The following is a 24,521-nucleotide window of genomic DNA, read 5'->3' as shown; positions in this document are numbered from 1 at the left end:
TTCATGTTCTATTGAATTTTTTGAATTTTGTTTCGAGGACCTTAAAGTGTTAAACTAAGAATACAATATAGGTTCGCCCAAAAGCAATACTAAACCTATTCAATTGTTTGTCATCTTCCTCATTCACACAATGATCATTTTACAAAAGTTTTGTATTAAACACTTGAACAATACCTGATGCAGCCACAAGATGTCAGCACTGCGGATAACGGCCGCGTGACCGTCATCGTTTGTTTCACCAGTTTGAAGGTTTTATTTTTTTACTTTTTCCTTTGGAAAAAAGTTTAAGACACGAAGTTTTCTTTCTTTAAAACAGGTCAAGACGCAGTGGATTATGTGTTATTATTATAATAATGGAGGAACTGGGTTCCTGTCTAAGAAAGAAATTCAAATAATTGACTTTTGCATCAAAGCCATACTTCACAAGTGCAATGCAAAGCGCTGAATGCTGTGGTGAAAGAACGCCACCACTGGACTCCAGAGCAGAGGAGGCGCGTTCTTTGTAGTGATGAATCGTGCTTCTCCATCTGGTAATCTGATGGCGGTTGCTGGACTTGGCTCTTTAGTTCCAGTGAAAGGAAAGCTTTTTATTTGTGATTTTTTCCCCCAAACAGATTATTGAGGAAAATCTGATGCATCAAAAGGATCAAGCCTCAATTTAGATTTGGCCCTAATAATTTTGAATATTTTAATTATGGTTTACATTTGCACATTTATTATAGTGGGTTGACATTTCATCAGCTCTGCTGGGACACACTCCCTGCTCAAGAAGCTTGTGGGTAGAGGTGAAAATGTTGACTGCCAGATTATGGAGGAGAGCAACAGTTTTCCTTGATACCATTTTATAAATCTAAGATTTAAAGATATGTACATGTATGGTCATGGAGATGTAAAATGGTTTCTCTATCCTGTGGTTGAAATGAAGCCTAGGCGTAAATTCAATCTGGAAGACTCTTTAGCCCCACCCGCAGCTTTCAGTAGGCGCTTCCCGCTAATCACTGACGACCTATCATCGCTAGACTTAGCCATGTCGCAGCCAATCACCGACCACGCCTCAGTTCATAAGGACGTCCATCCAAAGTGCCTCCCGTTTCGCTGCTGCGCTCAACACGTTCAGTCGCACGTCCCAGCTTCCCAGCAAACCATCCCAGCGGATCCCTTTCTTGGTGATTCCTTGCGTACAGCTGCTTTGCCGTGTCCTCGACCCTTCCTTCCCCATCAGACGCTCCCGAGTCTGCGCTCAGCCCACCTCCACCCCTTCTCCACCTCCATCGTCCAGGCTCCCAGGCATACTCATTCACCGACCTCCACCACCAGGCCGGGTCCCGGGGGGATGTCATTCCTATCAGCATCGGGAATGCTCATCCGAGCTTATCGCGTCAGCTCGATGTCCTTAGCCGGGGCCCGAGCGCCAAAGACTTAACTAACTTTTCTAATCGCTTTCATTCTCATCTGAGTCTCTCCCGATTGAAATTAAACGTAGATGCTTAGCCAAAACACAATAATATATCAGTCTTGCACTTCAATAAAATGTGTCCAGAGCAGACATCTTTAGTATATAACATCCTAAATGCTCAGTTTTATTGCAAGTTTACAACACTTTCAGCAAAATTAATACACTACAGATTTTTTTTGATACAGCAGCATAAATGTGGAACAAAATAAAAAGGCTTGTTGAAATCTTTTAGGGAAAAAAGAGTGAAACTGAAAGCTCTGGAACAAATTTAGAGAACAGTAACAACAATACAAACCTTCTGCAACACTGAAAACCTTGCATCATAAACAGGATGTCACATTTTTTCCAACATTAAAAAAATTCCCAAAAATATAATGCGTTTTACACAATGTGTTAGTCATTTTAATCATTTTGACAGAAACTTAAAATCTGTGAAGCTTCAATATTATTATAGCATCATGTTTTCATCAAAGCTGTATGTTCTATGACTTGTGTTGGTAACTGGGTCAGCTCAAAGGAAAAAGAGTTTGTCGGACAACTGGATAGCCGGTTCTGCGTGCAGATACTGGCCGGACAGGAAAGCTAGTTTGTGGGCATACTTGCATGGTGCTGGGACACGAATGGTCCCTGGCCAGTTCCAGTACAGATGGCACATCTTGAACGTCAGCCTGACATGAGACCAAATTAGTAAGAGTTAACTTAACAAAGCTCAAGCTGTTAAGTTCAGGAAATAAAAAAACAGTCTAATAACATAAATCAGTAGATCAAACATTTATAGCAAACACAGAGTTTTCCAAGTATCACCGTCTTGACAGGTACTGGGAACAGACTTGGACAGTCAATGTATGAAAGCAACACAAAAATCTTTTTATTGTCTATGAGGGCTGATGATTGATGAGTTTTAATTTTTACTAAGAAGTTGAAACGTCAAAGATGAAAATATCAGTCAGAGGAGTTGGACTTCTGAGTGGAAGAGTCGGTTTCTTGCCAATTCTGTCGTCTGATAATGTTGCCATGCACGCAAAACTTTTATGTACAAAGTCACCCTAAAAATCTGTTTATTTGTGCTTCTTAAAATGTTTTATCTCATTAAATCTTTCAAGCAAAGAACTATACAGCCACCTCGCTATGAGCAAGGTGTCTGCAAATCACATTGTAATCAGAGTGATGAGGGTAGAGCACTTACCTTTGTAAATGATCAGGGCTGAGGTTAGCTGTGTTGTACAGGGAGATGTAGTGTGTAGGAAGTCCACAACCCTGACGAATGTGATGTGCCATCAGATAAAAGTCCACCCTAAACATCAGGCACAAAACATAAATTAGTTGTTCAGCTGCTTTGCTTAAGTAGCATCCCAAGCCTAATCACACTGACCAGTCCTTCTGAGTGAGGGTGTGATCCAGAACAGTTCCAGGTGGAGGTGTGCCAAAGCTGTTCGAAGCCCAGGAGTACAGATTGGTGCTGATGCGCTTTTGGACCACAATGAAGACCAGCTTGGGCTCGTAGCTGGGGAACGTCTCGAAACATTTGATCAGCTGTGGTATCTCATATTGCTCGACCGTTTTCAGCTGGCCATCAGACACACCGTCCCGATACACCACAATCTTCTCAGGCAGGTGGTGATTTATCTGTACAGAACAAACGGAACAAATTGAGTTTTGACTAATTAGTTTATTGTGATTTATATCTGGACTACCGCCTGCCGTTTGGAGATTGAGTTGTAAAGCACACATGCAGACTGTTACCTCATGATACTTCTGCAGTGCAGCCAGCAGGCAAATTCTGAAGCCATGAATCAGTTCCTCTGTGGGTGTCTGGAAGGTAACCCTGGAGTACCAACGGGTCAGGGAGCTACTCGAGAGAAAGACATATCAATTCAGATTCTTTTCAAATGAAGCTACAAAGCAGAGTGGAAATTACAATGGTGACTCCAAGGTGCACTTTTCAGAAACTATTACAGAGATCTTACCTCAGAACATGGATTGAGTCATTTGGAGGAAAAGTAAATAAAAACATGAAAGATACCTGTTCACGCTGGCAACAAATCCCATGACTGACTGATGTGATTTGCTGGTGTCATGGTGAACATCAACTCCAACTACCATCAGGTTTTTCTGTTTGAGTGGGAGAGAATTTGCTGTAAAAGACATCTGCACCAATGGTTCCCAACCCTTTGGGAACATGTTATGGGACCACTGGTTTAAAACCTCTGATTTTAAAAGCTCTGGGTTTAAACACAATCAGACTCGTCCTTCTTGCATCGACATAACAGGTGCAAGCATCCACAACTGTACATCCATCATAAATCCTAAAACGACAAAGTTCTTTTTGCATTTTAGAGTTGCACTGCTCCAAATCGCTGCTTTAATTCCACATTTATTTGTGGAAATATCTGGTGCTTTTAATTAGGCCGCCACTCTGTTATACATCCAATGTTTCCGCTGAAAGCTGCTCTACCAGAGAAAATAGAGATTTTTTAAATGCATCAGGCACTAATGCAACATCAGGGACGTATATGTCTCCAAGCAAGACAACCTGTGGGTAAATCAGTTCATAGACTTGTTCTTCCATGAAATGATTATAGAGCCTTTGCTCTAAGACAGCTGTGATGAAGACAGCTACAGGAAGATGGTCAGGGGAAGCTGGATTGTTTGGAGGTTACAGACTGTGTCAGCCACATAGAGAGGACATCGATACCATGACTGAACTTTATCCCCACAAGATCAGTGAGATTCTTCCCCAATAGCATTTAGTGACATAAAGAAGCACTGCTAAATAAAGACAAAAATAGTCTTCAGGGAGGGAGACAAGTAATTATTGAGAATACAAAAGCAACTTAAAATCAAGGTTAGAGGAATATCAGTGACTCAGAGCATCATGTTCTTTGATTTCTCCTGTGCACTGAAAAATCAGTCGGGCTGTTGCGCTACTGTACGACTTGATACCCACCAGAGGGATGTTGACGGTCCAAAGTTCTCCCCCTAACTTGCTGTTCACCTGCAACAGAATCTTCTGAGCAACACTCTTCAGCTTCATCTGCTGAGATATCGTGCGGATATTGATGGCCTAGAAACAAGTTTGCTTTTCAGTGTGTGGATTGCAATATATACATATTTTTAAACATGTCAACCCCTCTGGGTTTAAACATAAAATTGTTGTTGATGAATCATAAGAAAACAAATCAAGAACAGAAACAATACTGACCTGAGAAGGAATCGGGCTTGTGACACAGCACAACTTCTTGATGGCGATATAGAGGTCATCTCTATTGCCGGTCATGATGCACACAACCAGCTGCATATTAGGCTAAACACAGGTGTGAAACTAAAATTTAGTGTTGGCTTCCCTGCATTTGAAGGATTGAATAAAATTTGACCAAAGGTATTCATAAAATTAACACAAAAAAAAACAAACTCATTTTGCTCAGTGGAAACAGTTTATTATATTTTTTTTTCTGCTGTTAGCAAAGTTTAAGCTGCAGTCCAGTGCAAGGCATGAAAAACTTTGAAACTATTCTTGAAACAGTTAAAAACTGTGTGAAATACAGCTGAGCTGGTATTACTTTCAGTCTGAAAGCCCTGGTATTCATCAATGTACAAAATGTCAGAGGTCTTCAGGCTATATATGTAAATGATGCATTTATAAAACAATCAATAAAAAAAGCTGGCAGAGAAGTTGAGATTTGCAGAAGCCTTTGTTTGATTCTATGGAAATTTTGTGTTGGGCTTTCACGCTCATTTACATCACAAAGCACACCAACATTACTGGAAAAGAGGAAAACCAACCACTGAGTTCAAACTGCATTTCTATATTGCAGAACTTAACATTAAATGAATAAACAAGGTTTTACACACCACAAAGCTAAACTAAAACATTATATTTTTATTTTTTGTTTAAATCATTAATTTAACAGATGGGAAAACTGGGAAAATACCCAAAATATAAACCAGGATAATTTCTAGGGAGCTTGGGTTCAACTTGCATACATTTGTATCTTAGCTGCAACTATAAACAAGAACACATTGACAAAACTACAATTTCAATTACACAGTTCTCATTATAATATCATCATAAGATAAATGATGTTGTAATTTAATATAAAGTGGGAGGGAATCCCTTACCTCACTGGTGAGATGAGAGTGGATGCTTTTGACGTATGTCTCAATTCGATCATCCCGCAGCTCCACTCTAATGGGGCGAGCCATTCGTACCCCGATGGGCCCGGCTACCTTCTTAAAGGTGGAAACAAGTTCTTCAGCTTGGTCTGCACAACGAGACGGGTAGAAGATGGCCCAGATGTTCAAAGGGACCTGGGAAGAATATGGATCAGTTAATTATTTCACAAACCACCTCAAAAGCCAAACAAGCAATTGTATAATAAAAACATAAAAACTTTCATTTATCACTTACAGAGCTGATCGAAGCATCTCTCACAATCTCTCTGGACCAGGAACCATCAGCTGCGGTTGCAAAGCAAGATGTCTGAAGACAGATGGATTCAAGCGGCAAAGTTCTTCCTTGAATCTGCAGCAAAAGGGAAAAAATAAGCTTGAGATACTTTGACCATTTAATGGGTTATCATTCAGATGTACCAGTAAAATCTAATATTTGTCCTAAAACCAGAACAGATATATTTACTGAATAACAAAGATAATACTTTGAATACAAGACTCATTAAAGTAAGCACCAAAATGAGATATTTCTCCATTTTTAAATAATCACACAAAAGATGACCAAAGATTGAAATTGAAGAGCAGCAAAATGTTGTTTTTGAACATTCTACACTGAATCCTGAAGACTATGTGTTGTGCTGAATGTATGCCCAATTAATTTGATGCTTTGTTAAATCATTAAAGTAAAATCACAAGACCTTTCAAAACTTGCTGCCACATTTTCTTTCCATCCCTCTCAGGAACTTTCTACTTTGTGAGTTTGGTAATAAACAATCTTCAGAGATTTAGAGAAATATCTGTAATAAATAAGTAAGACGCCAAGATTTTGAAGTGGCCAATCAAAAATTCTAACAGCTGGTTAAATAACAGCCAAAGTAGAAACACAATGAAAACTAATCAGCCATGAAAACATATTTTGGCCAACTTCTGCATAGAACTACGACATGTTTCTTTATAATCAGCTGTTGTCCAAGTGGGGCACATATAGGTCTCTGAATGAAAAACACCTGCAGCACTTTGTCTTTAGATGAGTAAATAAGGGCAAGCCCACTTAGATGACATTTAGGTCAGATGACAGATATAAAAAATAAAACCACCACCATCACCACAGTTTGTCTTCTAACCCAGTGGTCTCCAACTATGGTCCTCAGGGATCACTGTCCTATATGTTTCAGACAACCACCTGCTTCAATGCACCTGTTTCAATTGAATGCATCGTTTACCGGTTGGTGCAACACCTGAGTGAATTTGACGTCTCACATTCTTCAAATAAACAAAAATGGTGTCAGTGGTTAGTGTTTTGTTTTTTTTTGCTGAATATGTTTTATTTTGTGCCACCAAGATATCAAAGACTCAGGATCAGTTTTTCTCTAAACTTTAAGGAGTGAAGAACTTGGGCTGTGATGATTTATTTCACTTGAAGAATCAAATGTTCAATGCTTAAAACAAGAACTTAAGAAGTTTGCTGCTGTCAGATTTGCATCAAACACTTTGAGCAGGACTTCTCTTGTTAGACCCAGTAATGCAACATGACAAAATGTGTCTGAGGAACTTTGCATTACTGTCTTTCCCAAACGCAAAGTAATTAAAAACTTTTCTCTGTAGCGACAGGTTCCTACTATGAGGATCTCTGAGCCGATCTCCAGTCCCCATTGGCTGAGCTCCTTCACACTTTCAGGATTGGAACTGATGTTTTTCAGAAGCTGCTTTATGGAGCTGGTGTGCTGCTCACTGCTAACATTGATGTGATTGGTCAGCTCCTGTAAAAATTAACACACTCGTTAATGTTTACCCAAGTTTTTTTTTTTTGGTTTTTTTGTCATCATTGCTACCTAAAAGCATTTTAATTCCTCCACTAATTGTCTTCAACTCTATATAACAAATGTATTTAGCACACTATAATAAAATCTGGTAAAATATGCAAGAACAGAAATCCTATCATCTTTAACACCACTGGTAAAATGTGTAAGACAAATCTCATGATGTCAAATGAATAATCACATTAGCAATCATCATCAACTTTATTAATAAAGCACTTCAACACCAGCCACGGCTGAAACAAAGCACTGAACATCATTAAAATAAATAAGATGAAAGAAAGCATAGAAATATGTCCTCCCACTTCCTCATGAAAAAAAACAGCAGAAAATATCTTTGGTGTGAAAAAAACTTTGTACCATTTTGTGAACAATATATCACTTAAAAAGTTCAGACGTGCTTATGTTCCTGCATAGTCTGAAGAACAAGGATTACTTAGCATTTTGCAACTGTGGAAGTGGCAACATGCCATCCTTACTCTATATGAACATAGTGAGGTAGCATTTCACATACAGAATCAAAGAAACTTCAAAATAATGAATGAATGTTCTTTAAGAAGCACAACAAAGATTACATTTTAAATTCTGTCTCACCTATGTATTGAGGTCAAAAATTTGGTAGACTAAATGCTGACAAGTTTGTGGTCCAGCAATACACTTACCTTCATAGCTCTCAGGTCTTTCCTCATTTTCTCTGGGATTCCTGTCAAGAAGGACAGCTCTGGCACCAAAAGGATCTCACCAGTGATGATTTGCTGCAAGAAAGGAACAGATGTGAAACAAAACCGAAAGAGCAAGAAGATCAACCCCTGAGCATCTTACTTTTAAGTTTTATTTTCTTATTTGGGATAAAAGTTTTAATGGTTCTTGGGGAGCTGACCACTGATGTCAAATTTATTGTGCAGATCCGACTCTTTGATTTGCAAACAGTGACATCCGTTCTTTCCAAAACATTAGGGAGGTAAAAACATTAATTCTAAAATCCACCACGTTTATGACATCTAAAATCTATAAATCTTAAACTTGGTGCTGAGCAAGACTTGCTGCCTCCACTAGATGGTGGTAATATACTCTGACAAGAGTAACGGACGTCAACTGAGCAGTCCACATGAAAGACAGCGACTGTTTTACCATGAATGTGTCTTTTTAAACTTTTAAATTCATGGTGAACTCATTGATGGCGATTTCACCTTCCCTCCTGGTTTGGACCTTTCCTTCGGTCGATGCACGAGTAAGGGTTGGTTCATCTCTTTGATTGTGATTCCATAGTTCTTACTGTAACAAAATCAAAAGCCATGCATCTAAAATCTGTGGAGTTAGGGCAGGACATTTGCTCCTGAACAGAATTTCTCATGTAGCTCAAAATATTGAACAGAATTGCACTTTTTCCTGTTGAGATTTGATTAATTCAAAGACGGTGCAGAAGAGTCTCACCTGTAGTATTCCAAGAAAGTGGTTTTAGTGCCGTTCATCAAAGTGAAGGTGTCGTTAGGAGACTTATTCCACTCTATGGAATCAATGCGGTACGTGCGATTGTTGTAGCGTGTGATAACTATGGCTCCCACTAGTTCTTTGGTGCACACATCTTGGAAGTTTTCTTTGGTCTGTCTGTACAGTATGTTCCTACAAGACATCAGGACATCAGCTGAGCCTTTCCCTTTTTAAAAAAAAATTTATTCAAGTTTGGCTTGTGGTACTTTTCCTCAAAAATTAAATGCTGGGATGAGATTATGAAATTATAAATGAACAAATTCAGATGTCATTAGCCAACTATCTTCTCAATAAATTACCTCAATTATATCCGGAAATACTTATTTGGGCGGAAGGTACTCACCGTTCACTCCCAGAAGACAGACAAGAATATTACAGTATTAAACCCATCAAGTTATACAAAGAGCCCAAAATAGACGGTGACATTTGTGTAATGTTCCTCTTTCTTACAAATAACGTTGAAAAAAATGAAATAAACACAAATGAAAGAAGAAAAAAAACAACTAACTGCATTCGGGAAAAGAGTCAGAGCCATGAAGGATATATTAGATAGTGAGCTGTGAAGAACATCTGGAGCTCACAATTTGCCATGTCATAAAAAATGACAATAGATGTTCATCTACTGTACATCCAACTTAGAATGTTATCAAAAAGTTATTTACTAAAAGATTCATTACACTAAGAATGATATATTACAGTCATTTTCTGACTGGATCACAGCTAATGCAGACCAAAGATTCAGTTTTCTCAGAATAATAAAATATTCTTTAATACTAATTAAAAATTGAACAAGAGAAAATGTCAGATGTGTCTCAAATTAAGGTGTTTATATTACAATACTTTTGAAACCATCTGTTCATATAGGAATAAGGAATGTATAAATTGGTTGACATTTCTGAAAGACTTTAGCATGGTGAGCAATTTTTAAAAAGATGAAACAAAAACTGCTAAAATACTCATTCAGACTAGCAATCTCGTGCTAAGAAGGCTAAATGGCTCTTTATTTTGAAGTGTAAACTCACATCAAGTCCAGCACAGAGTCGTTCTGCAAAACTTTGTGAGTCACTTCCACAGACAGGTACAGACCTCCATCTGTGCGCTTAATAGCGGTTGCATAGCCTGGCCACACCTGAAGCCTACGAATCCAGACAGAAAAATACTCAATATGTTAGCGAGTCAAATTTTCTGAGGGTGAAAGTAAATTTTATACTAACCGTTGTTTTTCAATAACAACAGCACTTTCTGGATCATAATGGTTTCGGGCCACCTGTTTCAGCCCAATGATTTTCATCACCCTTGAAAGAGAAAAACTATGGTCATATCCTGTTATCTGTGCATATGCATGTTATTCTACAGCATTGTGGAAAACTGTATATCCCAGAAGGAAGGCCTTGAAGGCATATAAAAGAAACCAGTAATTTTCTTAAACTAGTCTGGATTGCTTTCAGACAAATAGATGTATGAGATTTCATGAGGTTACAAAAGTAAGGATCAAAACAAATTTGTGAAATACCTTCTGAAAACCACATTGTAGAACGGGAGGCAAAGGTCACAGTTAGGGGGCAAAATCTTTGTCATCTGGATTTTGATTTCTATTTCTTGGTTATCAGTCCGTCTTGAGCTCTTTAAAAGGACCTCCTGCATCTCATCAAAAGGTTGAAGGAAGACAAGAAAACTGTCAGTTTGTATATTTTATACTTATCTGCAAGGTAAAAAAAGAAGCTATTAATTAGTAAAATTAATCCACAGAGCATCCAAATCTGCTAAGGAATTGATTCCTGAAATACTCAGGGTTTTCCCCAATGTATTTTAAGCCTGGCGGATCGCCAGATTTTACTTGTGCCCCCATGAGGCTAAGCATTGCTTTTCTAAGTCCTTGTAAAATGTTTTAAGACTTTATAGTTAGTGTTCAGGTATTAATCTCCCAGTCTTTCAATAACATGTGATTATCAAGTGAAATTTTAACATTTTTTGTCAACTTTTAAAATTTTTTTACTTCAAAAAATGATGGGCTGCTGGGTGAATGACTGACCTAGCGTCCTACCACAGGGGAAACCTTGAATAGTTGATATAATAACAAATCAAACTAACTAAGTAGACTGAAAAAAAACAAAGACTTAAAGAAAACTTGAGTTGTCCAGGTCTCCTCTCAACTATAATGAGTAACACAATCACTATCAAACTTACGTCTTTCAGTTTAACTGGCAGGTAAAGGATGGAGCCATCAAAAGCCACCACTTCTCCTGTGGTTGAGCGATGATCTTTCATCATGCCAAAACGCATCGCCATGGATTCAACATTTGGACTGATGGAAAATTCAAGGCATTTCAAAATGCAGATAAAAACTTCCTGTTGCAGCTTCTTACAAAATATTATGAATTCTTATAGTGCAAAACATTCCCTGAAATCAAGCTTTAGTTTTTGTCATGTTTTGTTGGATGGATAAGGATGGGCGAAGCCATGAAATCATGTACTTACGTAAAGGTGACATGGTACTGATACACAGCTTCGTTCTTGCATGAAACTACAATGTGGTTTGACCCAATAGTTATGGGAGTTCCTTGTGTTCCAGTTTTATTTATTGGCGTACTAAGCAGAGACAATAAAATAGGAATAGAAATGAACTAAAGGGAAAGGACAGATGAAAATGCTAAACAAAAATGTTAAATAAAAAGTAATTATTTACAGCTGGGTGAGGTGGTAACACTTACTTTGGTTGAAATGGCCATTTTTACTTTCTGATACAGAACATTTAACTGTATCAAACAATTTTGCAACACCAGAAAAACAAAACTGAATGATGAAAGAATGAAGGAACCGCCTCCAAATTAGATGAAACCAGGACAAAATGTTGTGGGTGACTAAGAGCTGATATCGTCTAATGACTGCGATATAAAAGCACACAACAGAAGCATACTTACCGCACTGCCTCCATTGTCATCTCCTTCTTTGGTAGTGCACTACTTAGAGGCACAGGCAAATCCTGAGTCATTGGAACAACTTTCAAAACTCCTTTGGATTATTTATATAACAAGACAAACAGCTTAATACATTTTAAAACACCTTCAGAAAAATTAAAGTGTAAAGAAGTTAAGAAAATGCCTGGACAGACAGTCAGTTATCTGACAATTTCAATACCTTCAGGATGAGGCGGAGACAGCGGGGTTGTTTGGGGATCAGATGTTGGACAAACTGGCTTAATCTGACCTGAAGGCAAAGAAGAAAGCAAAGCCTGTCCTCTTCCCATTCCAAGTTGCGGCAGAGCTGCTCTTCCAAGTCCCACAACCGTCTGAGGGGACAAACTTCAGCAGTGGAGAAAGCATAATATTCATCAATTACCCATCAAATACCATAGCAGCCAGGACTGCTAATGTGTTTCATGGTGGCAAAAGTAAAGCAGATTTTAGCTCTTATTGACAAACATATTCTTTATATTCATGTAGCATCAATGGAACCCATTTTTGGATTGCATAATCAAAACTTACACCTGACCAACAATAGTTACAAGATAAATTATTTTTGAAATGTCCATATCGGCAGATGTCTTTCAGATTTTCTGAAACAAATGGCTGCAGATTACACCACACCACAAATCATTGTATTTTACTCACTATTGAGGTTAATTGTTTATTTCTAAGTTGGTTAATAATATGAATGTTCATATGAATGAATACAATTACAATCAACCAAGAAGACTAAATAGCAAAATAAATATATCCAAATTATCCATAAGGCAGTTTCAGTGGTCAGCTCAAATTTAACCATCATGCTAACTACACTTGGTAGTGTGGCAGTAATAATGCACACTGCCATTATTGGGTGTTAACCATTTTTACAATCAACATCTGAGGTACTATATAAAATCAAGAAAACTACCTGCTTCCCCTGCCCATCATGTCTCTCTGGTGACCAGCACCCTGCATGGCAGTGGTGAGTCCTATCATGGAATCTTGAACTTTCACCTCTCCATTGTCTCCAGATTCTCGTCTTCCTGCAGAAGCATCAATTCTTAAAGTTTTATATAACAACTAGATCATGAGTTTGAAGGAGTGCAGAAGCCTTCTAAGTGCATAATGCACGTTTATTCTTATGCCAAATTTCCTAAACTCGCCAGTTTGGATCGCATTTCTTTGTGATTTCAGTCAACATTGCAGGCCTCTGAGCAGGATCAATGTCAGCAAGGTATGGGAGTCAAATATTATGCTTAAAATGCAGTTGGCAATAAAAATGCTAAATGTGCAACATAAGGAAATGCACTATATCAGGATTTTTATACTAATGTATCCTTTTTTTTCAAAGTATTGTAGGACTGACCCACTGCTGGAGTTCCTCTTCCCCAGGAAGTCACACCCATTCCTCTAAACATGGACACCAGTGTTGACCCTTGACCACAGGGTGGCGCACTAACCTATAACGGAACAGAAACCTCAATTACCATTGAAGCAAATCTGATTTTATGAAAAGCACTTAATTGAGAAATTCCCCAACCTCTTGTCCTCGTGGAGCAGCCATGTCTCCTGCTGAGGTTGGTGGCGTTTCTAACATGTGTTGTTGCTCCAATCTAGGCAGGACTGCACCTCGGCTCACCCCGACCTTGGGTTCAGCTGATGGGAGCAGAAGGCCTCTGGCTCGGCCGACTCCCACCTCGTCTGGCTGCACCAGCAGTCCTCTGCCTGGCGCCGTGGAGGGCGGCAGCACTCCTCGTCCTGGAGGGATATCACCAGTGGACAGGAAACCCCTGGCTCGTCCTAACCCCGGCCCTTCTGTAGAAAGCAGCAGCCCTCTACTCCGTCCTACAGTCATTTCCACAGGCTGCAGTCCTCGTCCACGTCCCAGCATTTGGAAGCCTGCCTTGTCACTGAGGTCAGGGGGTTTTCTTGGATCCATCTATTTTATGGAAAAGATTTTGTGGTCAAGAAAGGTGAGAAATGAATTCAAACTAAATATACATCTTAGAAAAAAAAGGTATATTTCCCTGGTGGATACCAGGAAAATAGACATTATTATTTCCCTGGTCGATACCAGGGAAATAGACCAGGGGATAGACGAACGCAAGTCAGGGGGGAAAGATGACCGGTACACCAGGGGACGAAGCAATACGGGATATTTACGACACCTTCGTTCGTCACACTCAGAAATTCATCTACCAGCCATGTACCACCACAATGATTTCCGCCACCCGTTTGATCAGACCAGGGTAATATGAAATTTATTGTGCGGTTCGTCTGTATAGCTACACTTACACTGTAACAATCAACTACTCAGCCGCCCGCCGTGTTCAGTCTATATAAATACAACACTCTTCTCACCGTTCGCTCTGAATATCGCAGACACATTTTTTAAAATGCCTCTATTAAAAGTAACTGTGATTGTCTAGCGTGGAATTTTTGCCAGTGATTTTGCGTCGAAGGACGGTGTAGTATCTATCAGGTGGACATTTTAAAAAGACAGGTTGACAGCAGCTCACCGCGGCTGCACAGTGTCCGTCTCTAGGCAACCGTGACAACAGCTTCAGTTAGTGGGGGTGGATCCTATTTAGGTCCCACAATGACAATTTAGCTGACCTTAATATTTCCTGTGTTTTCTTTTGGTCATTATTTTTGTACTTATTGTTGAGATGTGTGTGAAAGGTGTCTATCAGACATTTATAGCAATACGGAATAAATCGCGTCCCATATTGGTTCAATATGGGGCGGAGACAACAACAACAACCACCTGTCATTTGGTTGTCATAGGCTAGCTTAAATTTTTACACTGACACTACTTACCTTTTGTCTTTTAACTACTTTGAAAAGCTAATCTTTGTCTCTCCAACATCTTTATCTCTGCCCCTCTTCCGTTTTGTGCCCCGGAGTTAATTTCTGCCGCCCCATCTGCAGCTCCCTGTTGTCTAGCACAATACTACAATTCAAATTTAAAAGAAAAAAAAACCCTGCAACTCGGTGCGTTCTCGAAGGGACGCTGCCCAAGCTAGCTGTATGGGCGGGAAAGGAGCTAGCGGCTGGGAGAGCTGCCTAATCAGTGCTGTTCCTCTGTTATTCATAATTTCATACACAAACAGCTGTTACATACATAAAATGCTGACTTGAAAAAAAAATTCCCCACAGTGTTTTGTGATCCATCGAGTCCAGCGCCCCTATGCGTTGCATACAGTGCATACCCACTTTTTGAGCTACTGTTCCTGGATTTGGAGTAGTAAGGTGTCAGATTACTCGCTACTGAAAAAGAAGTGGTCAGATAAGACAAAGTGACGAAGTAGAGTCAGGACACTTGCAGGCCGATGATGTCATAGCTCTGTATGTATTCTTGTGCTGATGCGTCATAGTTTGTGATGTCACCAGTGCTTTGTTGTGTAACACTACACAACTTCTGTTGGTAAAATTCTACCTCATTCCAAGTCAGTTCAAGAAGAGGATCTACATTCAGCAAAATGGCTCCAATCGATTCAACAAGAGGAAATCAAGTCTTAGCGGACGATTTTGGACTTACTGTGATTGAGGAATATTACCATCAAATCCTGGATGAAGACTGGGACGATTTGACAGTGGACTATGAGAAGAACAAATATCTCTTGAAATATCTTACAAATGTTTTCTCGGATGTGGTTTCGGACATGGTAGACAACCAGAAGTTCACATACAGCAACTTGAAATCCATCATTTCAGAATATTGTTTCACAGGCTTTCATCCAGGCTATGGGCATTGACGAGACAGAGGAGTGCATGGAGATATTGAACATGATTTTGTAAAGCATGTGTTATCGATGGTGACCTCTCCCTCCGATGATGAGGACCCTGCTGCATGGCTCAAAGTGGGTTTGGAATTCAGTTCTCTGGTCAATTCTGTCATCAGGTTCATCCAGAAACTGATAAAAAAAGAAAGTAATTCAAGGAAGAACAAAAACACTCTGTACGGCTTATGGTGGTGTCGTTTCTGTTTATAGGAAGACACGTTGGTGACTTAGCTCCCTAAGAGAGACACAGGATCATATTGTGAAATCCAGCGCCACTGGCTGTCGAGGCCCCAGGTGATGGTCGCCATCGGCTGTCGAGCCTCCAGCTGAAGGTCGCCATCGGTTGGAGCCTCCACAGCTGATGGCGACCTTCAGCTGGAGGCTCCAGCCGATGGTCCCCATGGTTGTGGAGGCTCCAGCTGATGGCGACCATCAGCTGGAGCCTCCACAGCCGATGGGGCCCATGGGCTGGAGCCTGGACAGTGGATGGAAACCATCAGCTGGAGCCTGCACAGATGGGGACCATCAGCTGGAGCCTTGACAGCAGATGGCGCCCATAGGCTGGAGCCTCCACAACCTATGGACCATCAGCTGGAGCCTCCAGAGCTGATGGGCGCCGTCAGCTGTGGAGGCTCGAGCTGATGTTCGCCATTGGCTGTGGAGGCTCCAGCTGATGGTCCCAATCAGCTGTGGAGGCTCCAGCTGATGGGCGTCCACCAGGCGTCACTTTCGGCTGTGATGAGCTGTTCTTCAAAGATGAACAAAGGTCATACATATCCAGTCATCATTTAATATATTTGAGTCAAACAGCCACTTCTGATTGCCTGTGTCTAAAATTGTCTAGGGGCTGCAGGTCTGAAGCATCTTGTTAGCATGTTTTCTATCCTTATTGAGGAGGTGTGTCCTATAGAGCTTTGGAACATGAAGTCACTGCATCTTGATATTACGTTCTTAATATCAAGATGTGAAGTACAAAAATGCAGACTAGAAAAAAAAATTACCACATCATTTTTGCACCCCCTCAAGTGTAGCATCCCTATGCGTTGCATATAGAACCACTTTTTTTGCCACTGGCGCTGCATAATAAAACATAAATTAACGAAGCATCGAGGCATGTAAGTTTTCCTTAAGGAATTTTGATAATCGAATGCAGAGAGCGAGAAATACGTAGAAATTGTATTTGTACGATTCTTGCCTTTGCCGTGGAGCACAGCACCAAATCAATAATACCTACATGTCTAGAATCATTCTGTTAACTCATTGAGTTAACAGAACGATTCTACAGCGGCAGTGCGGCTATGGATGACATGTAGAAGAATAGTCTTTTTGTCCTCTCGCGTTGTCTGCATGCACAAATTTCCTTATGTAAACAATAATATGTAGGGGGTCTCAATATAATGCATAAAGAGTTGGAAGGGACAAATATTGGCTTTAATGTTTACTGTGATAAAATTATTATTCAGGGTTTTCCTCAACGTATTATAAACCTGGCGGGCCACCAGGCTAATCACTGTTTATTTATTTAAGGTTTTAAAATTTTTCGCTGTTTTTAAAAGTCTTTATAGTTGGTGTTCAGATATTAATCTTCCAATGTTTCAATAACACATAATCATCAAGTGATATTTTCAAATTTCCTGTCAACTTTTCTTGACTCAAAACACAGCGGGCTGCTGGATGAATGATTCCCAAGCGCCCAACCACCGGGCTTAGTAAGTCTTGTGGGGGTAACCTTGTTATTGTTAAAAAAAAATGGGGGAACTTGTTAAGAATTAAAGAGGAATAACTTGATTTAGCTCGTTAATTTTCCTCTTTTGTCCCGGATTCTTGAGTCTAAGTCCACAGGGGAAAAGAACAATCAGACTTCAGATATCTAGAGCTTTATCCAGAGAAAATCAATGCCTACAGCATGGTACAATAATCATCTCACCCAGATTATCAAAAGTCCAAGACGTGACAAAACAGAAATAACTGCACAAGTTGAAAGAAAGAAAGCACAGAATCGCGGACTCGGGCAGAAAGCAATTCGAATTCTCTGTTGCAAACGAAAACTTTTATAAGAATGTGCCTTTCTCTAAATTTAAATATATTCATTAGGAGGTGTGTTTTTTTTTTTTTTTGCTAAAACACCCAGATCTTCTCGTACCAGCCTCTTGCCCAGGCCATAATTTATGACGTACATCTGGAGCGTTATCTCTGCCTCAAGATGATTCAACAAGAAACTAGTTTGTATTTTTAAACAAAGTCGCACAAAATCTAATGCTAAATAATAACTCAAATGTTTGGATCTAAGAACTAAAATGTTTTCTATTTAAAGAAAAAACTCTTTTTAGACTATCAGAAATATTTTAAAGTCCTAGTGAACTTTTGAACCATACTAAAGGAATTTGTTAATTCCCTAGCAGCCAGACTCCTTGTCTGTATAGCAGTTAAGGGAGTTCCACTATAAATCCTCCCTATAGATTTATAGAAGTTCAGAGAGTGAGCAATTGTCCCAGTTTGGATCTTTATCTAAATTTATGTGAACATAGAGTGCACTTTAACTTTCCATGGTATATTTCATATGCATCAAGGTTATCATGTGTACTATTGTGCTAATTTAAAATTCTTATTTTCAACAAACCCTAAAGAATAAATAAATTAAATGGCAACAAAATGTAAACTGTAATGTTGATTTTGGTTTTCCAGCATTGAGGTCCCAACCACATGGCAACAAGATGTTATATTTGCCTTAGCCAATACTGGGTAAATCAAATCAGATTCAGAATATTTTATAGCTTCTTACCAGCTTGACATGTTTCTTTGACAGCCAGTATTGTGGCTCAATTTTTACTCTGCAGAACACCCCCCCAAAAACAGGCTTTTTTTTATTCCAAAAAGCATTTTATTTATATGTCAAATGCAACATATAAATTAAATACATTTTTTGTGAACCTTGTTTCAAGTAAACAATGGACTGCAATTCCATTGTTCGCCTATGATAAACAAAATTATTTCTATTCATCTCAAAAAGTTCAAAGAATGTTATATTTACAGAATGGATGTATTTAATAAACAGCACAAGTGACTAGCAGATCAAATGCTAATTGTTGATGCCAGACGTGGAAATTGGGCACATTTTGATCTCTGGCCATCTGATTGGTGCAAATATATTGTGGTCTTGATAAAGTAACTAATGTGGTAAATATTTAATTTAAAAAAATATATAAAAAAACACTTTCTACTTAACTGATTATACAGTGTGAAGAACAATTTGTTTTTTAACAGTAATAATTTAGCACTCATTAAGTTTTATATTTTGTCTATGACCTTAGTTTTCTTTATTTTCTAATGCCCCCCCCCCCAACATTCTGTATGAATTAAATATTTACTGTCACTTTTTTCATCATGTTTATTTTCTCTACTTTCTCTGCATTTTTTTCTTTCCTGTTTAGTCTGTTGTCCTTCTATTTACAGATTTCTTATTTTTTCTCGTGTTCCCTTTTGGTTTTCCTTCTGGATCTTTCTTTGAGGTAAAGTGACAAAAGGGTCAGGGTATTGGATGGGAAGCCTGGTGGGCTAACATTCAGAGTCAGCTTATCTCCTGCTGGTAATAATCAAGATCTAAGCTGTAAGTTAAGAAAGTTTCTCATCTTGTATTTCTTGGATGCAATATTCCTCATTAATTACTTCATCAAGCCATTTATTAATTTCTATTTTTATTACCAATTTTGGCAGGACCAGTCTTCCACAGGAATGAAGCAACTTCTAAAAGCTGGCAATATTATTACAGAAAAAGACATGAAGACGACAGCAGGGAAAGTGAAGAAAAGAGGAAACTGGGGGCATTTGATGCCTCTTTCTGGGGTCACGTGACCAATTACACTTATGAGTTTGACAGTCGAGCTCATAAGTTATAACACGAGTGGAAACCCCCCCCCACTGTAAATCACGCAAGGAGCTCACAGCAAAATTAATGCAAAAACTTGCCCAGCAGTAATGAAGGCAAAACTCTCTCATTCATTTCAATGGCTTTTAGCGCTCACGTTCCTTCCTTGTTGCGCGAGCTTCCGAAGCGCATAGAGGACGGTCTGAATCGGACATTTTATTTTTCTCATTGAAATGACAACATTTAATAATTTAGCTGTAATACCTTTGTGTTGCAAAACGAGGGAAAATTAGATATACCCTAACTCCTATTTGCCAGGTTTTAAAAGAAGCCATTTTAGCTACAATCGCTGTTCTTCTACGCTTAACGTCAATTAGCTAAACAGGAAGGCGCCGAAGTGCTCAACTTTTAAAAACCTGCACATTCAGACTTAACACGTCATGGGCTTATTATCTAGTGAATGACATAAATGTGGTGTGGAACAAACTAGTTTTTTAAATGAGCAAAGTTAAATAAAACCCCAAAGACTGGGAATTTTCCAGTCTGTAAAGAGAACAGTTACCTCCGCTAGCTAACCTATCCACGTGTCGACAACAAGTCTAAACTCGCTCTTAACCTCTTGAAATTACATGTAGACGAGATTCGGGCAACACTTTAAGCATTTTAACACATCTAGATATTATAATTACTTTCAAAAACTTACAGTAAGATCGTAAATCCGTGTACGCGTATTTTCCGCTCTGTCTCACCAGGTGTTCAATTAGACCCTGATCAATCTGATAGACTCGTTCGTGTCGCTTTCTGTTGGATCCGCCCACCTGACATCCTATTGGTTCACCCAAACATTCTGCGGAATGCCATTGGTTTTACGCCATCTGTCAATCAAATTTTTGAATAAAGTGCTAATTTCGGAATAAGGTGCTCTGTTGCCCCCTCGTGGACAAGACCGGCACAACCTGAATAGAATTTGGTGTTGTGGGCAAAATATAGTGTGGCCCAACAACTGCAATTCAAGAATGACATACATCTGGCCTATCCAAACTATTTTTAAATCAGGGCAACATTTTTACCAACATAATTTTCTTACAACATTTTTTTAAGGTATAACACAAAGTATTTGTCTTTTTATAACCAAACTTTTATAATAACTAGAACCATATCTATTTAGAGACTGAAAAGCTTCCTACACCCCAATCAGCTTTTATTTTATTCATTAAACTTGGCAGAATACAACAAGTGCTTTTAAAGAAAGTGACTCAAATCAACAGAATGAATATGTACAATCAAAATCTGAAAACTTGTTGCCTTCATTTTTACACACCAAATGTGCAAAATCATTTACATTTTTGGATCTACAATGAATAGCATTCGTTTTTTACAGCAAACAACAAAAACAGACAACTTTAGTTGGTTTATTTTATTGTTTCCCTATTTATTTATTTTTTTCCATTCAGCAAATAAAGTAAGTCGAGCAAATTGTGAAACAATCAGTCACATTGTAGTTTTCCAAATCAGAAGTTATTTCAGCTGCTTGCAAAGAAAGGTGTTTCACTTTAGTTGCTGAATCCTGGCCCTTTTTAAGATACTAAATTCACACACTGCTAGTGACCATTCATACAGTTCTACACTTGTTTACTATAATTATGGCAACATTTTTATGCGAAAGATGTTGGTTGATATACACACCTGCATACTTTTGTTATTCATTTACTTCTGTACTTCACAATTCATTCTGTATTCATTTACTTCACAAATATACAAACCACAGTTAGGAAGTAACCTTCATCTCTGCCACTTGGATTAAATACATCCATCCAAACTCTGATTGAAAAATCTCTCGACAGCCACTAAAACATATACCAAGATACTATTTCACCAACAATATATGAATTGTAGTGGCGATTGTTTGTCAAACCAAACATCCAATAAAAGGTTCCATCAGCCACTATGAGGCACTGGGGTCCAGATTCTTAACACAGGCAAAAGAATCCCAAGGTCCAAACTTGTTGATTTTCTGTGTTGCTTTTATTTTCCTTTTATGCAAGCAATTACAATTATCAAACTTTTCTTTGTTCTCTAGCACTGATCTCTCTCTCTGATCTCTCTCTCTGATCTCTTGCACTGATCTCTTGCACTGGTGAAAACCATAGGCCCCAAACCCAAATGCCTGTTGGTCCTTTACCAGGCCCCTATATTTATAGAAGGTGGACTGACCCGCCTCACTTCCTGTCTAGCTTACAAATGATAAAAAATAGGAAAAAATAAGAAAACAAAACAAAAAATAAAATCAATTATTAACCTGCAAATAAACTCTGTAAATAATGCAAAAAATAGAAGTTTAAGAATAAACTAACAAAATTCAAATAGATAAAGAAATAAAGAATAAATAGCTCCAACATGAATATTTCAGTTATTTTCATTTGACAGCTGTGGTAGTTAAACTGATTTTTAACATGGTATTGACTTTGGCATGTTTTTGTGACTGGTTCAGATAAGAACAGACGCTGGAAATCTCTTTTTCTTTACTTATTTTGATACTGATAGTTATTTTTTTCATTTTATGTATATACTCAAACTCCTGAGTGTGATACTGTCAGTTTCTCTGCAAACAATTTGTGTCAAGTTAATTTTCCAAACATTACCACTTCAGGAGCTGCTTTGAGGTAGAGCAGTGTTTCTCAATTTCAGTCCTCAGGTTCTCCCTGCCCTGCATGTTTTAGGTGTTTCCCTTCTGCCACACACCTGGATTGAATCTGAGAGAGACTAACAAACCTTCTGCACTACTTGATAGTTATGCAATCATTTGAATCAGCTGTTCTGGAATAAAGGCACATCTAAAACATGCAGAGCAGGGAGGCCTGAGGACTGGAATTGAGAAACGCTGATGTAGAGGTAAGCAAGGTTTGGGCTGCACAGTGGTGCAGTTGGTGGTACTGTTGCGTTGCAGTAAGAAAATCTTGGTTTTGTATCCTGGCCCATGGTTTTTCTACGTGGACCTGGCATGTTCTCCCTGTTCATGTGCAGGGAGAACACATGAACAGTGCCTCTGTAAAAAGTTGTAGTTGTGTGTGTGTGTGTGTGTGTGTGTGTGTGTGTGTGTGTGTGTGTGTGTGTGTGTGTGTGTGTGTGTGTGTGTGAGCATGGTGGTTTATCCTGCCTGTCTCTGTATTCCACCTCTAGTCCAGGGGTGCCCAAAACGTCGATCGCGATCTACCGGTCGATCGCGGGGAGGTTTTGAGTGGATCTCTGCAGGACGCTGAGAGCAGCACTTCCTCTTCTGACAAACTTTTCAAAAATATTCACTAAGATCCAAAACGTTTGTAGCTTCATTAAATAATGATAAAGCTTGAAACCTGATATCGTAACGGACTGAACGTTTTTAACGTAATCTTTGCTCGGCTTGCGGGGCGCAGGCGGTTGCCACGGTAACGGGTGTGCTTAACGATAAAAAGAGAGAGAGAGAGAGAGAGAGAGAGAGAGAGAGAGAGAGAGAGAGAGAGAGAGAGAGTGAAACGGTGCGAGAGGTTCTGAGTTGTTTGGGTTATTTTACTTTGTTTTCCTTCGCTGTGGTTCATCACAGCCGCTGGAGTTTCTGAACGTTCAATAAACGACAAACTTGGACTAATGACCTCGTTCGTTTGCAGTAAACGTCACAACAAACGTCAAATAGGACAAATATATTTGATTAAGTTTTAACAAACAAATGGCTTCTGCCACAATAATTGTGTCAAATTACATTAATTATATCCCAAATTCAGAAGATTTGCCTCTGCAGAGCTCTTTGGTTCCTCCTATCAGTCTGCAGTTTCGCATAGTGACGTCATCAAACCACATTTGGATATACCATAACTGACTGACAGCTGCTGGCCTCAAGTTTGCAACCAGCTTCTGACTGAGAAACCAGTAACCTGCTCCCAGTGTCAGAATCTCACTGAGGAAGAAACTACATTAGGTTTTCTATCACTTTATCATTTCTGATAAAACTGATGTATATTTGCATAGAAAATTAGTCAATAGGGTTTCATTTATAATTTGTATGTCTTCATGTCATGAGGTAGATCTCAGCCGGCTGGTGGGAGAAAAAGTAGATCTTGGTCTCAAAAAGTTTGAGCACCCCTGCTCTAGTCCAATGACCGCTGGAGATAGGCACCAGGCCCCCTCATGACCCTGCAAGGTCAACCGTGTTAGATAACGAATGGATATGCAGGTTTAAAAAGACAGAGAATGAGATGACTCCTTTGGTCACCAACGCACAACACTTGAAAGAAAAACAACCTATAAACAGAAGAGGACTCTCTTTCTGTTGCCAGCCACTTCTAAAACAAATGTGTTTTTCTCTTCTACTCCTCACTGACATTTTCTTGTCATGATGAAATTACCTGGTTGTGCCCTAGCTTGTGGCCTGGTGCCTGAATGTGTCATTTTCTTCAGGTCATGTTCGGAAAACCGCAATTTGCTGCCAGGAAAACACTATAGCCCATGTTTGTCTCACTCCTGGCTTATGATGAGAGGCGATCTTCACTTGTCTCCCTTTAGCCATAACCCACAAAAGGTCTCTACTCGGCCTTGTTGCCTGGTTGAGTCACCTCCTTCCAAATGCGAGCATGAGTCGGCCATCTTTCTTGGCATCAAATTGCAGAGCTTGTTTTTGTCCCCATACTTTTCAAAATCCCCCAAATGTGTCTTTGGGTCAACTAGTACTGTCACCAGTACCATCATGATGTTCTATGTGGGTCTATGTGACTTTCCCGGTTTCTTTCTTAAGTGGTTATAAGAATGTTGATGAAATCAAAACACTAGAGAATCATGTTTTCTCGATGAGATAAATGAGGCTAATATAGGGAGAGAATATATATATATTTTTAATTTAATAACTCAAACATGCGGCAATAGAGATGGCGATCTGACACAGACGAGCATCATGTGGGCAGTCAGTGAGTTGCAGTTCAACGTATGTTAATGTGGGGTAGGTGCTCAAAGTCAAAGACG

General features: G+C 39.2%; 1 protein-coding gene across 3 annotated transcripts; it reads right to left on the bottom strand.

Annotated features, from left to right (window-relative positions):
* Window positions 1–1,569: 1,569 nt before the first annotated feature.
* piwil2 (piwi-like RNA-mediated gene silencing 2) lies at window positions 1,570–22,934 on the bottom strand. 3 transcript variants are annotated; one of them, XM_055050621.1, is made up of 24 exons: window positions 22,690–22,934; window positions 13,423–13,821; window positions 13,249–13,342; window positions 12,811–12,925; window positions 12,073–12,236; window positions 11,856–11,946; window positions 11,413–11,523; window positions 11,122–11,239; window positions 10,448–10,572; window positions 10,149–10,229; window positions 9,957–10,070; window positions 8,878–9,066; window positions 8,634–8,718; window positions 8,106–8,198; window positions 7,246–7,386; window positions 5,865–5,978; window positions 5,576–5,764; window positions 4,659–4,760; window positions 4,404–4,520; window positions 3,480–3,568; window positions 3,200–3,305; window positions 2,829–3,082; window positions 2,643–2,750; window positions 1,570–2,124 (listed from the first exon to the last, which is right to left on the bottom strand). In XM_055050621.1, exons 2-24 carry the CDS (start codon window positions 13,819–13,821, stop codon window positions 1,968–1,970), a joined length of 3,156 nt encoding a protein of 1,051 aa, XP_054906596.1. In that variant the 5' UTR covers window positions 22,690–22,934; the 3' UTR covers window positions 1,570–1,967. The 3 variants fall into 3 exon arrangements, with proteins under 3 accessions (XP_054906596.1, XP_054906595.1, XP_054906597.1); XM_055050620.1 differs by lacking the exon at window positions 22,690–22,934 and adding an exon at window positions 20,236–20,341; XM_055050622.1 differs by lacking the exon at window positions 22,690–22,934 and adding an exon at window positions 14,703–14,748.
* Between the last annotated feature and the right edge of the window lie 1,587 nt (window positions 22,935–24,521).

The sequence above is a fragment of the Poeciliopsis prolifica genome, unplaced genomic scaffold, assembly GCF_027474105.1.
Source record: "Poeciliopsis prolifica strain line A6 unplaced genomic scaffold, Auburn_PproV2 SCAFFOLD031, whole genome shotgun sequence".
Lineage (NCBI taxonomy): Eukaryota > Metazoa > Chordata > Actinopteri > Cyprinodontiformes > Poeciliidae > Poeciliopsis > Poeciliopsis prolifica.
This window is presented reverse-complemented; position numbering and strand designations above follow the sequence as displayed.

Bases quoted from the DNA above. Each gene is read 5' to 3' on its own strand.
- piwil2 (XM_055050621.1), bottom strand. From the start codon at position 13,821: ATGGATCCAAGAAAACCCCCTGACCTCAGTGACAAGGCAGGCTTCCAA. The intron at 11,240-11,412 runs GTAAGTACATGA...ATTTTCCATCAG, and splicing joins CAGTACCATGTCACCTTTAC to TCCAAATGTTGAATCCATGG. The intron at 4,521-4,658 runs GTCAGTATTGTT...ACTTGTTTCTAG, and splicing joins CAAGCCCGATTCCTTCTCAG to GCCATCAATATCCGCACGAT.